The sequence below is a fragment of the Erithacus rubecula genome (genome assembly GCF_903797595.1).
Source record: "Erithacus rubecula genome assembly, chromosome: 3".
Taxonomy (NCBI): Eukaryota; Metazoa; Chordata; class Aves; order Passeriformes; family Muscicapidae; genus Erithacus; species Erithacus rubecula.
In genome coordinates, this window is record NC_136689.1 from 31,630,001 (window position 1) to 31,648,440 (window position 18,440).

At 36.4% G+C, this 18,440-nt stretch overlaps 1 protein-coding gene across 3 annotated transcripts in view; it reads left to right on the top strand.

Moving 5' to 3' along the window:
- Nucleotides 1–18,440, top strand: part of DGKB (diacylglycerol kinase beta) — a 326,673-nt gene that overhangs the window by 243,319 nt on the left and 64,914 nt on the right. For all 3 annotated transcript variants that reach the window (XM_079302918.1, XM_079302917.1, XM_079302919.1), the window contains 2 exons: nt 4,008–4,098; nt 9,600–9,795. In XM_079302918.1, the coding sequence (XP_079159044.1) occupies nt 4,008–4,098; nt 9,600–9,795 (287 nt within the window). The remainder of the gene's footprint in view (nt 1–4,007; nt 4,099–9,599; nt 9,796–18,440) is intronic.

Here is an 18,440-nt window from a genome sequence, read left to right on the forward strand (position 1 = left end):
ATTGTTGCTTGGTTGTAGTGATGGTCACAGTCTTGATCTGTCAGGGGCAAGGAAGCTCCTGAAAGACATAGTTTAGTGGGTTGATCTGTGTTCAGGTTCAGGTAGGAGCCCCCAGGTCCACCTCTGGGCTGGGAGTTTAACACTGTCTATTGAAACATTGTGGATCATGTTCAGTCCTCTGGTGGAAAGCCCCAGAAATGAGTCTGGGGGCACTTTGAGGAACTTTGATAGTTTATGACATTTTGTAAGACATTGCAGCTGCTTCTCACGTCCACTTGGTTTAGCCAGTTATTCTCCACAGAAGGAAATAGCACCTTCAGCCTGTGTCTGAATATCCTGGTACTTCCCCAGGACCAGATTTTTATGCCTGAACAAGTTATGTAGCTAAGAACATTGGCATGATGAAAAGCATTTTCCCACATAGCAAGATCTGCTCCTTACCAGCCTCTTCCCTTGCTTGGCCAAACCCCGGCTTGCTGCTGAGCAGACTGGTTTGTTGTGGTCCTCCTTCGTGCTCACCCCCTCTGCACCTGGGCTGTTCTCAGGTTTCACCACCACACACCCAAAACCTGTCCTCCTCCCCTTCAGCTGGGAGATGCAAACCTGGCCTCAGCAAAGCACCTGCTGCTTTTGCAAGTGGCCAATTGTATGAGTCATTAATCATTGACGTTTCAGTCTCTCACAACTGCCGTGAGAATTTATTTCATCCTTGTTAAAGATCATTCCACTTTTCAGAAAATTGACCAATACTTGATAATGTGGAACACTGCTAGCATAAAAAGGTGTTTTGGTTCTTGAAGTAAAGTTTTGTTTTATTATTCCTACACCCATAGGCTGTATATTTTGACATACTTTAATACAAGATAGGTCAGCCCTTAATCATGATTGTGTAAAGTTTTTGAGGAATCTGCTATGCATTTCAAAGCATATATTAAAAAAAACTAAACCAAACAACAAACCCTGTTCTCTAGACTAGCCCATTCCCTTTCTTATTCCAGTAAAACCAGTGTTGTAAAGAAGGAGCAGACTTCAAACTTGGTTTCAGTCATTTCCTATTAAAAGCTGGGAAAAGTCTCTGGAAGGGAGAGAAAATATACGTGACAGCAGCCTGTGATTCCGTTTCTTGCAGTTTTTATTGTGGCAAAATTGTCATTAAATATGTATTTGTTTAGCAATCTTACATTGTGGAAGAAATTAGAATGGCCATCAGAGTAGTTCATTAATCTTCTGTTCACTGCTGTATTGATAAGCAGATGAGCTTTACCTCTTTGAAACAGGAATGCATGTGGAAGATAGGAACTAGAGGTTGGGGTTTTATTTATTATTAGAAAAATTGTAATATTTACTAGAACAATAAGACTTGTCTTGCTTATGAAAATTTCAGTGTAATTTCTCTGAAGTTCTTTGTTTAACTCCATTTTGTATTTCTATGGAAGGCACCAGTTTTAATACAATCTTCTCTTCAATAAAAGATACAGTGCATTTGAATAAAACCACGAAATTTAATCTATTTTGTGGCTTGTAAAGGAAATTCGTAAATCATTTGAAAATTCAGCATAAAATTATTTGTATCTACATCCCTCTTTGTATTTGAAAAGCTGTCAAGTAAGTTGTCTTTCTATGCTTAAAAGCAATGACAGTCTACTAAACATTGTAGAGCAGGCTAGCAATACATTTTTCAGCCTGATGGAATCTTATAGGTACATTTAAATTGCAAGAAATCAAAACCTCACCTGATATATTTACTTAATCTAAGATTCTACAAGACATAGATTTACAGATCTAAATTTTCTAGTAATCTTTGAGTGCATTGATGATGCTGGGTTTTGTGTGACTGAGCTCAAAATACCTGAATTTGACACATTCTCTTCTAAATGACTCAAAAATAAATGTCTATTTTAAATTTGTGTAAGTTTGTTATATATAAAGAGTTTGTTCTATGAAGTGAGTCAATTTAGAGTGATCTTTTAAATAAAGGAAAAAAAAAAAAGATTTTTTCATTTGGGGTAAAAGTAACTGAATAGCAAAAGGAAAGGTTATCAAAAGAGAAGACACAGCTTTTTTTGTATCTTAATAATAGGATCAAAAGACATTACGAAGTATTTTTATGAATACTTACATTAATGTTTTTTGGTCTCTTTGTTTTGTTGAGGTTTTTTGTTTGTTTGGGTTTTTGTGGTTGGTTGGTTGGTTTGTTTGTTTATTTTGGGGTTTTAGTTTGGTGTGACATTTTTTTGTTCTGGGTTTTATTTGTTTGGTTGGTTTTCTTTTTGCTTTATTACTGATCATCTCTGTATAGAAAGTAGTGGGAAAATATCTGCGTCCAGATTTTCCAAAGGTACCCGATGGAAATTCAAGATGTAGTTTGCATTTCTTTAGAAACAAAAGGTTTCTAAATTTTTTCATATATGTTGGTATAAATAGAGCACTTGATCCCATGTCAGTATGGCAATCTGCTAAACTGCAGGTATAGAAGGAACATATGTCAGATCATTTCCATACATAGATGTGAGAAATCTGAACCTGAATCAGGCCTGAACCCTCTTGGTTGTTAGAGCTCCTTTGAGAATATGCCATTTATCTGAGAGCAGGTTCTCAAAAATAGTTTCCAAATATTTTCAGATTTTCTATGTAAAAACCTGTGGAAATTCCTGTACATTTTTTCATCTGAAATGTGTAATTTCCTTATTACTCTTCTCATCCCAGCTCTGTGTAGGCTGCCAGGTTGGACATCTTTACACCCCTCTGATGCTACACCAGGAATTGCTGGCTCAGATGCAAACAGGTTTCTGAAAATGGCCAGTACCACAATACCTCTTTTTACTTTGTGATTTGAAGAGTCATTAAGTAGATTTTAACAACAATTAAGTGGTATTTTATATGTAACTTGAAAAAATTAAAAGTAGGATTTGTACTTTTGACATCTTTTACAGTCATCTACTTTTATGTTTCATTCTTCTACACTTCTAGCTCATGCAGACTCTGTTGTTTTCAAGTTAAAGCACAATGTGCTGTGCCTGTGTCAGAGAACAGTTTATACAAGTGGAAAAATTGTGTTCATATCTGATTCCTAAGTGGGAATAATGAATTCTAATTCAGTGTCTTTTGTTGTGGTTGTTTAGCTTCTTTTTTTTTTTTTTTTTTTTGTTACAGAATAATAATTACTCATGGGAGTTCACAAAAAGTACACATACTTATTTGAAATGGTGCTGTTGGCATCCTGATTGTCTTTAACAGTATGCAATAAATCTGGTAAAACAGAAGTGCAGTCTTTATGTATTTAAAAAGAAAAAAGTGTAAATTCTGCCTGCTGTCATGATAAACTAAGCAATTTACTGGCATTTAATCCAGTTTTATTTTCCTGTGGAACCTGGTAATGAACTTCAAGATGCAGGTCTCATTGCCCATTCAAAATGCGTCTGTGAGTGAATTACCAGGTAATACAGCTCTCCTACTGCAAAATATCTAAAGATTGTTAGATCTGGAATTTTTATTTTCTTCTAGTATCTCATCTGTCATCATCTACAATAGGCATTTGCCTTTACTTTTAACTAGCTTAAGGCAAGCTACATTTTTGTCTTGGCTCTTCTTCATGATGGGATTGCCCTGCTTGCACATTCTACTACTCTGCAGGATAAAGATGTTAACTGTGAATCAGAAATCATATAGTAGGTGTGAGACATGAAATAAAATCGATACATTTTTCTGAGGCATGTCACTGGTTAAGTGACAAAAAATATTCTGATAGTCACTGAAAAAGAAAAGTCAAAGGTACATTTGAACCTGTCAGTTCAACACATTCCTGTTATCCCTTTAGGGGATATCATACAACTTGACACCAACATTTAAGCTTTGAAAATTATGAGCTCATCTATTTCAAATGGGATGTCACATGTTCCCAAGCCTTTGCCATTACTTATAGTGGAAGACAGGATGATCACTTTTGTCACATATTGATAGTGAATAAGATCTTTCTTTTTTTCTTTTCTTTTTTTTTCTTGTTTCAGAATGAAGAACAAATTTTGGTATTTTGAATTTGGCACTTCGGAAACTTTCTCAGCCACCTGTAAGAAGCTGCATGAATCTGTAGAAATAGAAGTAAGAAACTAATTGTTGCCTTTATCCTTGAAATGTCACTAGTTTGGCTGAAATGCAGGGAGCAAGGGTGCAGAGTGCCTGAATCCAGCAAGGCAAAGCAGTGCACATCCTTTCGACCCTATATTCCAAAATATTATTTTTATCATGTCTATTTGTAGTGTAGCCCTGCACACTGGAACAAAGTTCAGTTTGATGATTAGTGAAGTCTTAATACAGTAGACAAGGTCAAGAGGTGAAGTATAACATTAGAAATCAATAGGGAATGTGGCTAGGTCAGATGGAAAAATGAAAGACTGTTGGAGGGAGTGAGAGCTGCTGCAGGATTAAAATAAAAAAAATAATCTTATTATTTCTAGGTCCCAAGGTTTTATAACCTTTAAAACTCAATTCCCTAAAATTGTACTTACTTTCCTGAATAAAGGTTAAAGAATATATATATTTTTTGAATTATTCCCCTTCATTAAATAGCTTTTCTCTCTGCACAAGGGGTCATCTTTCCATTATACATTGAACATTAACTAGAAAGACACAGGATACGTACAGACAAAATACGAATTTAAAATAATGTGCCACTGCCACTTTGATGGCTGCTAGAATAAGTGGCTAAATTACATAAACTGTTTGGACATCTGAAGTTTATGAATAGGTACATGAAAAATGAGAAATGAGTGAAGATACAAACCTGAGAATTTAGGTTAAATAATGAAACAATTTCTCAAGAGGAATACGTTGCTTTTCCTTTCCAGTAGTAATGAGAAACTGCACGTGTCAATGGAGTATTTCCACAGTAGCATGAGGCACTCAGAGAGGTCTGGTGGGAACTGTGAGAGTCCAGTCAAAGCCTCCTAAAGGGTGAAGTCTGAAATAATCTGAAAGGAACCATGTCCCTGGTAGCAGAACAGTAGCAAAGAATACTGGGGCTGAAACTGTAAGACCAGCATTGCCACACTTGCCTGTTATGCTGTTATGTTTCTCTTTGAAGTGGAAACCTGGTCCTCACATGTTAGATTAAAATATAATAAAAACAAAGCAAAACTTCACCAAAAGCCTTAGGAAAAAAAAAAAAAAAACTTCACAAAAAAAGCACCCTTGCTTCCTGAGAGAGTGCTTCACACACGAGTTTAAGGAAATGTAGCATGAAAAACACTTTATTAGCTAGTGGAAGAAATGCTTACCTGGTGTGATTAGATTTGAATAAACTGCAAGTTAAATGTACCTTTTGATTAAACACAAATTGAAGAGCAGGCTTTCCCAATAAAATATTGATATCTAGAGAAAGTCATACATCCTGATACATACTAACATGTGGACTTCAACCATGTAATTTTAACCATTGAAAGGGTTATTAAATGTTAACATCACAAAGCAAACAAGTAGGTATACAAGTTTGTGGTGCTGCTGCTATCAGTTGTGTAATTATTACCTATTCATGTCAATAACTAATGAGGCACATTTGTTAATATTCACTTAATCTATCCTGGTCATTATCATTAGTCATACAATTAGGAACAAAAAGCACAGTTTCCAGAGTTTGCAGGAACTGTTAGGAGGTGGTTACTTGCATATTTATTTACAATAAGTAAATTACAGTGCTTGCCAGTATGCTTGTATCTAATGTTTCTTGTTTGAACATTATCAGCATTTTAGTCTGATTTTTAACCTGATGCCTCTTGGGGATATGACTGTAAATGGGAGGTTGATGCATGAGACCACATTTCACTCCAAGTAAAATGCACAAAGAATGTGTTCGCTCTACAGCCAAATTTTGAATGAACAAAGCCTGAGAACATTAAGGATCTGTACCTCTGAGCTGTGAGACAGTGATCAAATGTTCTCTGAGCAAATATTTGTTTGGCCTTGTATTTGATTTCTGACCTACTTAAGCTTGGCTTTTCTGACATACGTTCTTGACTCTTATTCTGTATGTTTTCTTCCGTGTGTGAGATGCAGAACAAAGTTGGACTCAGTTCCTATGTTATCCAGAATAAGATGCATTTTTGTTTTCAAAGTGGGATGGAAGAAGTTGAAGAGAGGTTCTAAAGAGAAAGAAACCAAAATTAAACAAAACAAAAATTAAGTATTTATTTTCAATATTAAGCATTTATTTTCAATACTAATGTGTCAGTAAACAAGGCTGAAGATTTTACAATTTGGAGAACTTGCAGTTTATTTCCTCTTCAGAAAAAAAGATAGATATGTGGAAGATATTGAATGAGAGTAGGTATAGATGTGGTGTAAGTAGGGATGGCATACTTGCAGTGCTGTAGAAGCATGGTGGGAGCAGTGTAAGCCTTTTGTACCACCTGGTGTTAATGGGTAAGGGAAAGGAGTTTAAAACATTCCTGTACACTTGCCTGATATTGCCCTTGATTTCACAGCAAAGCCTTAATATCAGCTCTTTTCAGGCATAGGGATGTATTTTCTTAACAGAGAGATGATCTGAAAAGAATTGATATGATAAACAAGATATAAACCAAGATAATAAAAACAAGATAATAATACCCAAGAAATGAGGCCAGGAAAGAAGGCAAAAAAGATTTAGAAGAGCTAGTGTTTCTTTTTAGTCTAGGTAGGCATACTCCACATTTTAAAAGCATACTTTTGTTTTGAACAGCATCATTACATTATTTGAAATAAAACAGAAAAGGAGCAGAACACTTGTGTTTTGTTCTTGCAGTATATGAATGTGTTAGAACTGTGCAGAGCTACCTGTAGGGCAAACTTCTTGTCTGTGTATGAACAAAAGAAATGCTCCTTTCCTTATTCAGAAAGTTGCTCATCACTGGGGGACTCTGAGGCCTCGTCACATAATTGTCTTAGTGTACTACCTGCTGTGCTCAATATTGAGTGAAAATGGAAGCTAGACCCCGCACCATTCTATTTCACAATTCTTCTTTTATTTAAATAATTCCAGTCAGTTTGGGGGACGCCAGACCTTTATAAATTAACAGCAGGGAAATACCAAAGGTGTCAGATTGCATATTTATCATCTTTCTCGTGTAATACTTAAATATGTATTAAGAAGTGACTGACATAAATTAGGCAGATTTCAGAAGCCACAGGCCGTGGCTTGTAGAGGACCCCCTTCTGCTTGACATTTCATCCTTGTCAAAGATCAAATTATTTTAATTTAGGCTGCAAATTATAAGAAATGAAGACTTCTTTGTGGGAATTCCCTGTGGTAATCTGACTTTTGTTGTTACTGCTGCTTGTCAGTGTGCAAAAGATATAATATGCATGCAAATAAGGTTAAAAAATATGTACTATCTAATTATCCAGCCAGTACATTCCACTTGAAGACAGTGGGAGGCCTGACACACAGTATGTGTTTGATTCATTGAGGCCTGCAGGGTATTTACACAAGATTACTTTTAATTATGAAATTAATATCTGTTTATCTAGAATGTATAGCAGTAAGTGAGCATACACATGAGCAGAATTTTTAGCAAAATAAATCATCTTAGTATTTAATACATATAAAATACCAGGGAAAACCACACATTTGCTTCCAAAAATGACAGTGAAAACCTAGGCCTTTATTCTTGTAAGAAAAGTATTATTAAAAAGTTACACTTTCAATTACAGTAGTTGCCACAACTGCCAATTCACTTTCAGATATGCCTTTTTACTTTGAAGGTTTCCTTGTATGGATATAATCTACAGGTTTAAAATTTGATTCTTGAAGAGCAAATATGAAATGGAAATCTTAGTGTTGAAATTGTTCTCTGTTCAGCTCTTCTTAGAAGAATTAAGACGTGTGCATTATAATACAGTTCTGTTTGATGATCTCAGGAAGTTTCAGAATAAACAATTACTCAGTTATTCTTGAGTTGTACTTGGCTTTTCTTGTTCAAAGCTGTGATAAAGGTTTAGACAGAGAGGAAAAAGAGCCAGTGACTCACAGAGCAGCAAGCTGCAAGGTGTCAGTGGACTATTACTGAGGCATGCTTAATTATTTTTCTAGTTTTCTCCCTGATTATTGAGTACTGGAATTGCAAAATAATACCCTTAATCAACTTGAAATGGATGACTGGATCCTCTACAAGCTTGCAGAACATTGCAGGCGTAGGATCAAATGTTTTAAAAATATGCTGTTCTACACTGTGGTCCATGTGATTTGTCAGGATATCAATAAACTATGTTGTGAGGAATGAAGCTAATCCATCTCTAGCCAAGGTGCAAGTACATGAATCCTGGACAACTTTGGCTGGTTCAGTGAAATAATGAGTAGAACTGCATGCTTTGCTTTCCACCTGCAGTTCCCCTATAGTAATACACTCCTGTGAGGTTCTTCAGTATTTTGCTGCATTTTGTATAAGTTAAGAACTTCCTAATGTTGGTAGAGAGGAGGACTTAGCTTGAGTAAATGGTATCCAGTGAAGGCTAGGTGTATGCTATGAGGTTCATCTCATCCAGTGTGTCTCAGGTGAAGTGTATTTGCAGATGTTGGGGCTCAACCACCTGAGAAGATGCTGCAGTTTGTCACTGGGCGGGCTGAAATGTTAAGATTCCTGAGCCATTCTCCAGAAGTGAAAAATAAGGTCCATTTATAAGATATAATTGGAAGCCTGATTTAGCACAGAAATGTACTTGTATAAAATGTTTTAATGTCCAGGTTTGCTATAGGAAGCATGAGAAATACACAGTAGTGACACAAGATGGGTATAATTCTGGACTGTCCTACAAACTAAAATTACTTCTGTGTGTCCAGTAATCTTGGAAAGGTTTTAGATCACTGATGCCTATTCTTTAGCTCCACATCCTCTGTTTTGCCTTAGCAATGATGCATATTTCAAAGAACTGGTTGGTGAAGGTTCTGGGGTAAGAATTGCTTCAGCCACATCAGGAATTGTTGCACCTCCTTCTACTAATTTTACTTCTTGGTAGAAGCTACTAGTCAGACATAGCCCTATGTTGATATGCTTATTGTAACTTTGTACTGAAACAAATACCTGTGTGATGTTCTATGCTCCTGGAACTTGCTTAGACCCTTTTCCATAAGTCTGTGTATTCTCTGCCTGCAAGAACTTTGTATTCCATTTGTTGGGGAGGGACCTACATTGCAAGAATGATAAGTATCACTGCAAAATCATAAGGCAGAAAATTTAGCTGGAAAAGGCAACAAAAAACTCCAGTTATTGATAAAGGAATTTTAGTAGTATAAATGTTTTTCTGCTAATAGCTGTAGTGAAGCTAGAAATATATTTCACTTGGGTCAGTGAACAAGTATCAGATGACAAAACTGTCCCAAATGGTCCCACACTTAGGCAGTCAAAAGCTGAATGGCAATCATATTTTACCTTCTGAATGGTGATCTGTTCTTATCTCATCTTATCTTTTCAGTACGAGTATATCTCTTAGGTGTAAACATTGACTAAACTATTATCAGTGTTAAGAATGATGAACTGCTGAAGAAAAATATTAGATAAAAAAAGCATTCAGATTTTTCTTTCTCACTTGCTTTCTCTCTTTCCTTTTTTTTCCCCTTCCTTTCTAATTAGTGTGATGGAATTCAGCTGGACTTAATCAATATCTCTCTGGAAGGAATTGCCATTCTAAACATCCCAAGCATGCATGGTGGATCGAATCTTTGGGGGGAGACAAAGAAAAGACGTAGCCACCGTCGGACAGAAAAGAAGAGGTCAGATAAAAGAACCACTGTCACAGATGCCAAGGAATTGAAGTTTGTATGCCAAGGTAAGCTAACAGATTGATATAGGCTATCTGCCTCCATAATGCCAACTCAGTTATATAATTGACCTTGTCAAGAAAAAGGATAGACAGTTCTTAGATATTTGCTTTCTTGTGCATTTAGCTTTTCTGATGGGGAGCTCTGCCACAAGGGCACAAACAAATATGTACTGCCAATTGCAGGCTCTGTACTTGCAAACCTGCCACAGATATTACCTGTTAAGCAGACTAATCACACCATGTGGCACTGTTTGCTACTGGGACATTCAGTCTGGAAGTAGTTGGAGATTTTGGAGTTGGAAAGTGCTTCCGAGCATTTGTAATGTTTCTTAATGTCAGTGGGCATAAAACTTGGGGATAATTGTGCCCTGTTTATGACAATCCTTGGCCAGAAGCAAGGGAAAATTACTTCAGAGTAAAAAGAGCAAACTATCTGTACATTTTATGTTATTATGTTGTAATGCTATATGAATCTTTGAATGCATATGCTTACACAGGTATGATCATTTTTTTCAGGGCTCATATACTTTCCTGGTGATTAGATGCACTTACTCAGTAAATTTCATTATTAAACATAACTCTTGACAAAACCAGTAATAAATAATACTTTCTGTTCTTCTCTGAGAATCTGAATACCATGCATTGTTACACTTGATTGCACATCTCAAGTCTGAGTGATTATAAGCTATCACTCTCTTCATACCAAAGGAATGAAAAGACCAGACTTTGAACATGGTCTGGGTTTTGTTTGTTTGTTTGTTTTTCTCTATTTATCCTGCAAAAAGGATTATCTTTTGCTTCAGAGTTTCTTCTTGCTTCTCCTCCTTATTCAGACTTTATAAAGATCAGGACTTCAGTTGTCTTTTACTGTTGAGATCCTTTTACTAGTTTTGAATATCCTACTTTTACATTTCATCAGCAGTAATTTTTAAGTCAGTTACAACATAGTTCATTATTATGCCTGTTAGTTTTAATTCAACTAAATTATCTGAATGACAAAAGTTTAGGAATAAAGTAGATTTTTATGGCTTAGAGGTTGCAGTAGGTACCAGCATTCAGTTTCTGTGAGCTCTAGCAATTTGACATTTGTTCTCAGTATCTCAGTGTGACTTTCCAATACACCCTGTCAGCCAAAGTCTCACCAGGCACTAAACTTCTGCATACACTACAATTCTGTGTTATACCCTGAAGTTCAAGAGATGGAGGCTGCTAGGTAAAGGACTCACCAAGTTTTTTCTTTTTTTTTTTTTCTTGTTTTTTTCTCCTGAACACAGGGACACAAAACATTTAACCTTTTTGTAGTAGTAAAACAGACACTATCATTTCTCTAATTATTGAAATTATGTGCATCTTTGATACATATGCAACAGTGATTTCAATCTATTGACTATAATTGCTACACTCAATTTTCATTTTCATGGACATGGTAAAATAAAATTACAAAAAAATACTAAAGACTGACCAGAACTTCCCATGTTTTCTGTTGAAGTGTTGATAATGCAGACATTAAGCACCTTACTTTAGGAAAACTGTTCTCATTACTTTGTTTCTAATCAGTTTATATGCACTGTAATGAAATTGGCTTCATCCAAAAGGCAATTTTAAAGCAGAGGTTTTCAATATCCAAAACTAGATCACCTGTCACATCACTAAGCATATAGACAGCATTATTGTTTGCATCTTCACTAGCATTCCAGTGCTGAGCAGGAGTACCCTTCTTGGATTTCAGAGTGGTCCATATTTATTTTGTTCCAGTTAGCAGCCTTGAGCAGTCTTGAGCATGCAAAGTGGATTCCTTTTAAAGGTGTGGGGTGTGTGGGGATGGGAGGTACATGTTCTGACTGAAAGTGTGTGTTTAGTCCATGAAACCAGGTTAAAACAACTCAGAAATGAAGATAGTGTGAACATTTCAGAACCAACTGATTAGCTTTATGAGTCCACCCCTATTTTATACTGCAAACAACACTCACCTAACTCTTTTAGCTAAGTTAGGTTCTTAGGCTGAGTGTGCTTCTTCAAGTCAGAATTCAAGATTATTGCTGAATAATGGAATTCAGTCAATTTTATGTCTAGGCTTCTCAAATAGTTTTGATAAATCTGAATTTATTCACTGGGTAAATAACTGACTCTCACTTGAAAGTATTATGATTTTTTCACCCGCTGATTATTTTCTTAGGCATTATGTATTTTGGCACAACCTATCTTTTAGTTTGAAGAAAACGTTTTGCCAACTATTAATACCTGGTGCAGGGATAGGTATTGCTGTTGAGAACTATGATAAATACATCCCTGCTTGTTAACTTCTGTTTTATAGCTTATTCTGAATAAATATCCTTGTAGTTATTTTTATGTCCAAATAAAGCATCTAATCACTTGACAACTAAGCACTGCACTTCCTAGGAGACAGCAATCAATCCTCATGTTTTCCTATGGATACATATATCTATATCTATATCTATATATGTATATCAGATTTGGGTGTTGAATTTTTTGGTTTTTTTTATAAATCTAATGATTTTTTATGAGACTCCTGAGTAGCATGCACATTTACTTTTAGACTTTTTCAATTGCAGTACAACTATGGGTTTTTCAGCTGTGTATCACTCTGTATTCCTGTCTCTGCTTGTCTGGTTTTATAACTTGACCATAAATGCATGAATGGAAGGTTAGTACTCTGAGCCCTTAGATGGGGTATTTGCATGGACTTTTGGAAGCTGTCTCCTCACTCTGGGTAGTTTGTTGCCCCCAAGCCTGTTGAGCAGTCCCAAGGAAGACTTTCCAAACTGCCTGAGAAACCTCTGTGAGGTCCTGCTGCTCTCTTCCCATGCTCTCATGTACAAACCATGCACCTGCAATGTGGTCATCACTGCAGGAAAAAGGGCCAAATTTCTGCCAAATCATTTTTCTTTCTTAAATATCTGTATAATGCAGGGAAGTTGTATTTCTCTGAGCCCACGCCCCTCTTTCTTTTCTTTCCTATTTAGCATTGCCACCTGTTGATGTAAAAAGACTTGTGTTTTCATTACCCTTCCCATTATTCTCCTCTGCACACTCAATAGCCAGACCACAATTTGCACTTTAAGTAATCAAATGGATGTCTGCTTAGAAAACAATCTGATTACATGCATGTAGTCTGAAAACAATGTCTTGAAATGGAGTGGTTTAAAATGTGCACTATTTAAATACATTCCCTGCTTATCTTGTTAGAGGGTTGTGCATGTATGCTAAGGAGAAGCATTCAGTAGTCATAGCATATGGGTATGTGTGCCTGTGTATTACATTTCTGTCTAACTAGTAATATTTTAATATAAAACATGTATGAAAATGTATTGGTCTGATTAGCCTACAACTAATTGAAAAAAAAACCAAAAAAACCCAAACATATTTGGCTGTAGTGTACTAAGTATTATCATAATCCTTATTAGTGGAAAAAATACTACAGGTTTCATTTCAGCTCCTGTGCATAAGTAGAGAGGGTCATTCACCCATTTTATTTGGGTAAAAATCATGTAGTATTTTTATTATTTAATTTCATTTTAATTTCTAATTTATCAGTACAATTTCTATTGTAAAATGCCAATGCATGTGGGAAAAATATAACTACAGATAGATGTGACATTTTGTGAAAGTAGGTGACTTAGTGTTTTGACATTAAGAATCTCACACTTGCTGTGTTTCCATTTGTTGTTTTATTTAAAATCTTCTAGTATGCACATGTCTATGATACCTCTATCCACAGGCCATTTACAGATTTTAGATGTTACTGTGAACTACCCTTGAACATTATTTAGATATGATTTCTTTTTGGATATTCACAGATACTGATAAATGCTCAAAGTAAGATTAACATACTGCATAGAAACAAAAGTGTGAGTTGAGAAACATAAATGCAAATAAGTGCAGTACCTGGTTGCAAATTGCATCTAAAACAAGTTAAATGACAGCATGTCTTACATGAAAAATATATACCCTTATGTTAAATATTACACAGTTTTCTTACTCACATAAATTCTAAATAAAATTTTCAAACCTTTTGTGACAAAAAGGATTTTTTTAAAAAGAAAATTTTTATCTCTCCAGTAATTTTTTTTGCTAAATGAAGTTTCTCTCGGGGTGGAACTTGTTATGCTTTGCTTTTCTTTCATTGCTGAAGTTCAGTTAGAGCCTTATTCTGAAATGGTATCTCTTTTAAAATCTCTTAAAATTTGATGGCAGAAATATGCTTAACTTGTTTTTGCATGAGTGATTCCACTCACCTCAATGGACTCATGCTTGAAGACATTATCTATGAACTATTAATGGGTGAACCTTTAGACTATAAATATTTCAGTGAAATACTTTTTTTATATTTATTTTTTACATCACCTGGCACACTGATACTTACCAAAGTCCTTACCAAGTTGATCTGTGCAGCTTGTTAGGAGCTGCAGTGAGCTGTCACTCCACAGGCTGCTAGACAAATTCAAGACAATGTGCATTCATATCACAGCACCTAGGCATAAACCAAGCTTACCAATATGATTCAATAACTCTGTGTGGAAATCTCTTTTAATAACTGCATTATGACTTTCTGAATGGAAATGCAGGGGCTTTGGAGGTGGAATAATGTGTATGCAGGCAGTTCACTGCAGTTAAAAGCAGTTCAAGACATGTAGAGACTGTGAAGGCCTTAAAACACTTCAAAATATCCATAAATATTAAGAGAATAGAAAATGCCTTTCTTATTAGGTGTCAAATTCCACTCTACAGGGAGAGAAAAGCTTCCCTATAGAGACAGGATTCCTGACATGTTCTCTAAACAGCTTATAACTTTGTGTGCTAGCTGTCTAATTTAATTTATGGAGGTCTTTCATAACCTGTGCTCTGGCTAGGTGACCTTTCTTTGGTGAAAAAGTTGAAATTGTGTATTATATACACAGTCTGTCTAATATATACACTAAATATACACAGTGTATATTCATTATTTGTAGACTTTGGGTTATTTTTGACATAAGGTGTGTGTAATGAACTGTCTGTAATAATATTTTTTATTAAATGTTATTGACAATGTCGTGGCTACATAGGGTAGTAGCCTTTGTTTTGCGTCTTGTTTAGACAGCTTTTTACAATGTAAACATTAACACCTTACCACAGAGAAAAAAATCTAATTAGAGCTATTTCATAGCTAGTCTATGTTAAGACTTCTAATATTAATCCAAACATTAGAAAAAAATTCTAAATTTATTCAAAAAGTTGGTTTTTTTTTCTTGTCCATACGTGCTCCATATCTATTCTGAAACTTTATACTTTTTGGGAGTGTGGGTTGTTTACAACAAATGGAATAATTGGGAGGGCTGTTAAAGTTAGTGTGGCATTAACTTCAGTGTTTAAAAAATCAACCCTATAGCCAGTAGATAGAGTCACCTCAGGAAAAGACTGTTTATCCTGCATTTAAATAAGTATCTAAGGTAGACAGAATAAAATGCTCACTGGAGGTGACTCCCTTTCCAGTTAAGTACAACCTAAGGAATAGGTTGGGTTAGATTCTGCCAACTAGATGGTGAGATGAATTTCTGTATGTTCTGCTTATGGTGACAGTTCATGAAATAGAGCAGTCCTTGGAGCAGGAATGGGACTGGGGCACCACTGCCAGATAAGACAACCTGAGCCATGCTTGCTTGGGTAGATCTGGTGCTGGTATATGCCATGCCTTTCATTACCTCCATGGTCACCAATCTGCTGAGCAGAAATGACTGTGGTAGGGGATCTGCCTTCCCAGTTTGTGCAACCCCTGTTACTAGTGCAGTTTCCACGTGCTGGGGATGAGAGCAGGGAACACCTGCTTTGAATATTATTGTATAAGCAGTGTTGGGAAATAGGGTAGTATTCAGTGGTGTGTTACATACTGCCTCATCTTTAGTGTGTGCTGCATTATTTTGTCACCCTTTAAACATCCAAATGACATGCTGAGTACCCCTTTTACTGTAGCCCTGATTGCAGGCTGGCCTCTTCACCTGCAGAGCAGCAGTGACCAGCACAGTCTGAGCAGCAGCTCAGTGGGCAGTGGCAGCTGCTGCCTCCCTGGGGCAGCTGCAAGTGCAGCTCATCCCTGGTGAGGTGCTCATCTCTGGCTTTGCTGCAAGCTCACTCTGGGCTAGGAAGCCTTGCTGATTTCTCCCAGAGGAAGCACCTCTTCTTGCAAATGCAGGATTTCTGTAAGGCAGGATGCAACTGAGAAGTTCCTTCTACTGATACATGTTAGTTTCCAGGTTTTTGTTGGTTCTAGAAACTGTAGAACAGGGTGTTCCCACTGAGCAGTAGCATCTTATCTCTGAAGGCAGTGCTTTGGGGAGGGAGCAGGGTGGCAGGGGGGAGAGGAAAAGGGAGAAGGAGAAGAAAAAAGTAAAAACTAAAAACCAAAGGATGTACGACATAAACATCAGGTTTCCCATAGTAACAAATTTCTTCGTGGTAGAGCTGTAATTTTCCTAACTCAAAAGCTGGATTTTGGCTGACTGTCTGAGGGGAAAGTCGCTGTTCAGATGTTTTTGTCTCATATTAGCTAATGAAGATTGTGTGGCCTTGGCTCCTTATTTTCGCTTCATGTTCATATTTACTGGAACAGCATATTCAGATATCAGAAAGGGCTAAATGGCATTTTGTCCTAACTGTTTAGTTAAACTGTACATAGCACCATTAGTTTGTAAGATCTCTGTTCAAACATTTACTTTACCAAGCTGTTAAAGATAGTGCAGGTTTCCTAATAGGAGAATGTTGGCTGGAATGTGATGATTTTATTATGCTACTGAAAAGGCCTTTTCCTGTCTTTTCTCCACCTCCACTACCCTCTATGTCCCCATCCCCAGCAGTGAAGTTTTAGGGGGCCATTATCTTTTCTCCTCTTCTTTAAAAGAGGCTGTGTTCAGTCCAAGCCTTACTCAAAAAAGTAGTTCCACCAGTGTGCAGGATGTAGCCCATAATTCATAACACTGTTTTAATATTTCAGATATATAAATACAATTTCTTTTGACTGTGAAACACTGAGTTTATTGTTATTAGAAATTAATAGGACCTAAAAAAATGGCTTGATAGTCTGATTTGATTTGATATTTATCAAGCATGTATATATGTTTCAGTGCAATATAGATCATAGCAGAAAAACAATTTCCTTTTATTTACAAGGCAGTTGAGATTGTCATTGTATTATACTTTTTGGTGCACAGAATGTTCATTTTCTTTCAAGCGTTATTCATCGAAAGAGGATAATTATGGTGTATTTCACAGTCTGCCAGAAGGAAAATGTATCTTTGAAAAGTTTCATTTCCCTTAAGTTGCTCATTTTCTATAGGAAGACAGAGCTATTAAGTAACATACCCATGACAAAGATTGATTAAAATGGCATAAAGGACTATCTTATCTCTAAGTACAGAGCTTTACATGTATAACTCCTATGACATTAAATGCAGTAGGTGAAATTAGCTATTGTATAAAAAAAAAATTCACAGTAAATTGGTTCCTACAGAGAAAAAGGTGAGGGTGGGAGGGATGGCATGTTAAGTAGCAACAAGAAACAAGCAGTTACTTATTGTTTCAGGATACGTCTATAATGTAGCATCCAAATAATCACACCAAGTTCCCTGCAATCAGCATTACTGGATTATTCTGCTGGGGCTCACTTTAGCTGCTAGACTGGAAACATCACCTTGCTGATGTGCATTCTCATATTGGGCCAGCTACTTAGAGCAGCTCAAGCTCCTCTGCAGCATTCAAGGTGAATTTAGCCCTCGCCTGGCTGACCTGGGATGAGGAGTATGTCCTGATTTGCACCTTGTGCAGGGCCTATGGCACAGACCTCAGCTCAGGTACCTGCAGAAGGCTCATATGGCCTGTTCCACAGTATTCCCAGTGCCTCCCTGGCCTTTGCTGGGAGCCTTTGTAAGCCTTGCACCTCATTAACCCAGGTAAATGGGTCATACACTTACCTGTGTGACAGCCATCAGTTAAGACATAAATGATAAGGGATCTGAATGCAATATCCCAATATTTTGTCAGAGTTTTTTTCCCCTATCTGCTGCAGACTTAGTAACACATACCATTTTTTGTTGTAGCAAAAACTGATCAGCTTACCCTTAGGCTTTTTTTTCTTTTTTTTTTTTCCCTCCTTTTTTTTAATAATTGTTTTTCTGTTTCTAGTACTGAAGGCAATGGTTACCCTGCTATTTATCTCTGGAAAGACTTGGCTGTCATTTCAAAATACACCTTGCAGGATGTGAAGCTCTGTAACTATCTCATTTGTACATGACAGGAGAAGTATAAGTTTGCTTTTCCTGAACTCTTTCTTTGAGTCTTTCCTCCATGTTGATCTTGCTCTGACTTAAGTTTTGCTACCATGTTTCCACTACTGTGTCCAGCTTAATGGCATTATTTAAATAATTTTTAGCTGTTATTTAAAAGTACCACATCATGCCTCAAATATTGATATTTGTGTAAGAGCATTAGCACAAGGCATAACTCCTTTTGCTCCTTTTGAGTGTAATTCCACTGAAATGACTGGATTTATATGAATGAAAATAAAGTACCATAGCTTAGGACGGAATTTCACAATTTTTTGAGTATTAGAATGCAGCTGGAAATAATTAGCAAGTCTCAGATTAAAGCTACTACTATTAATA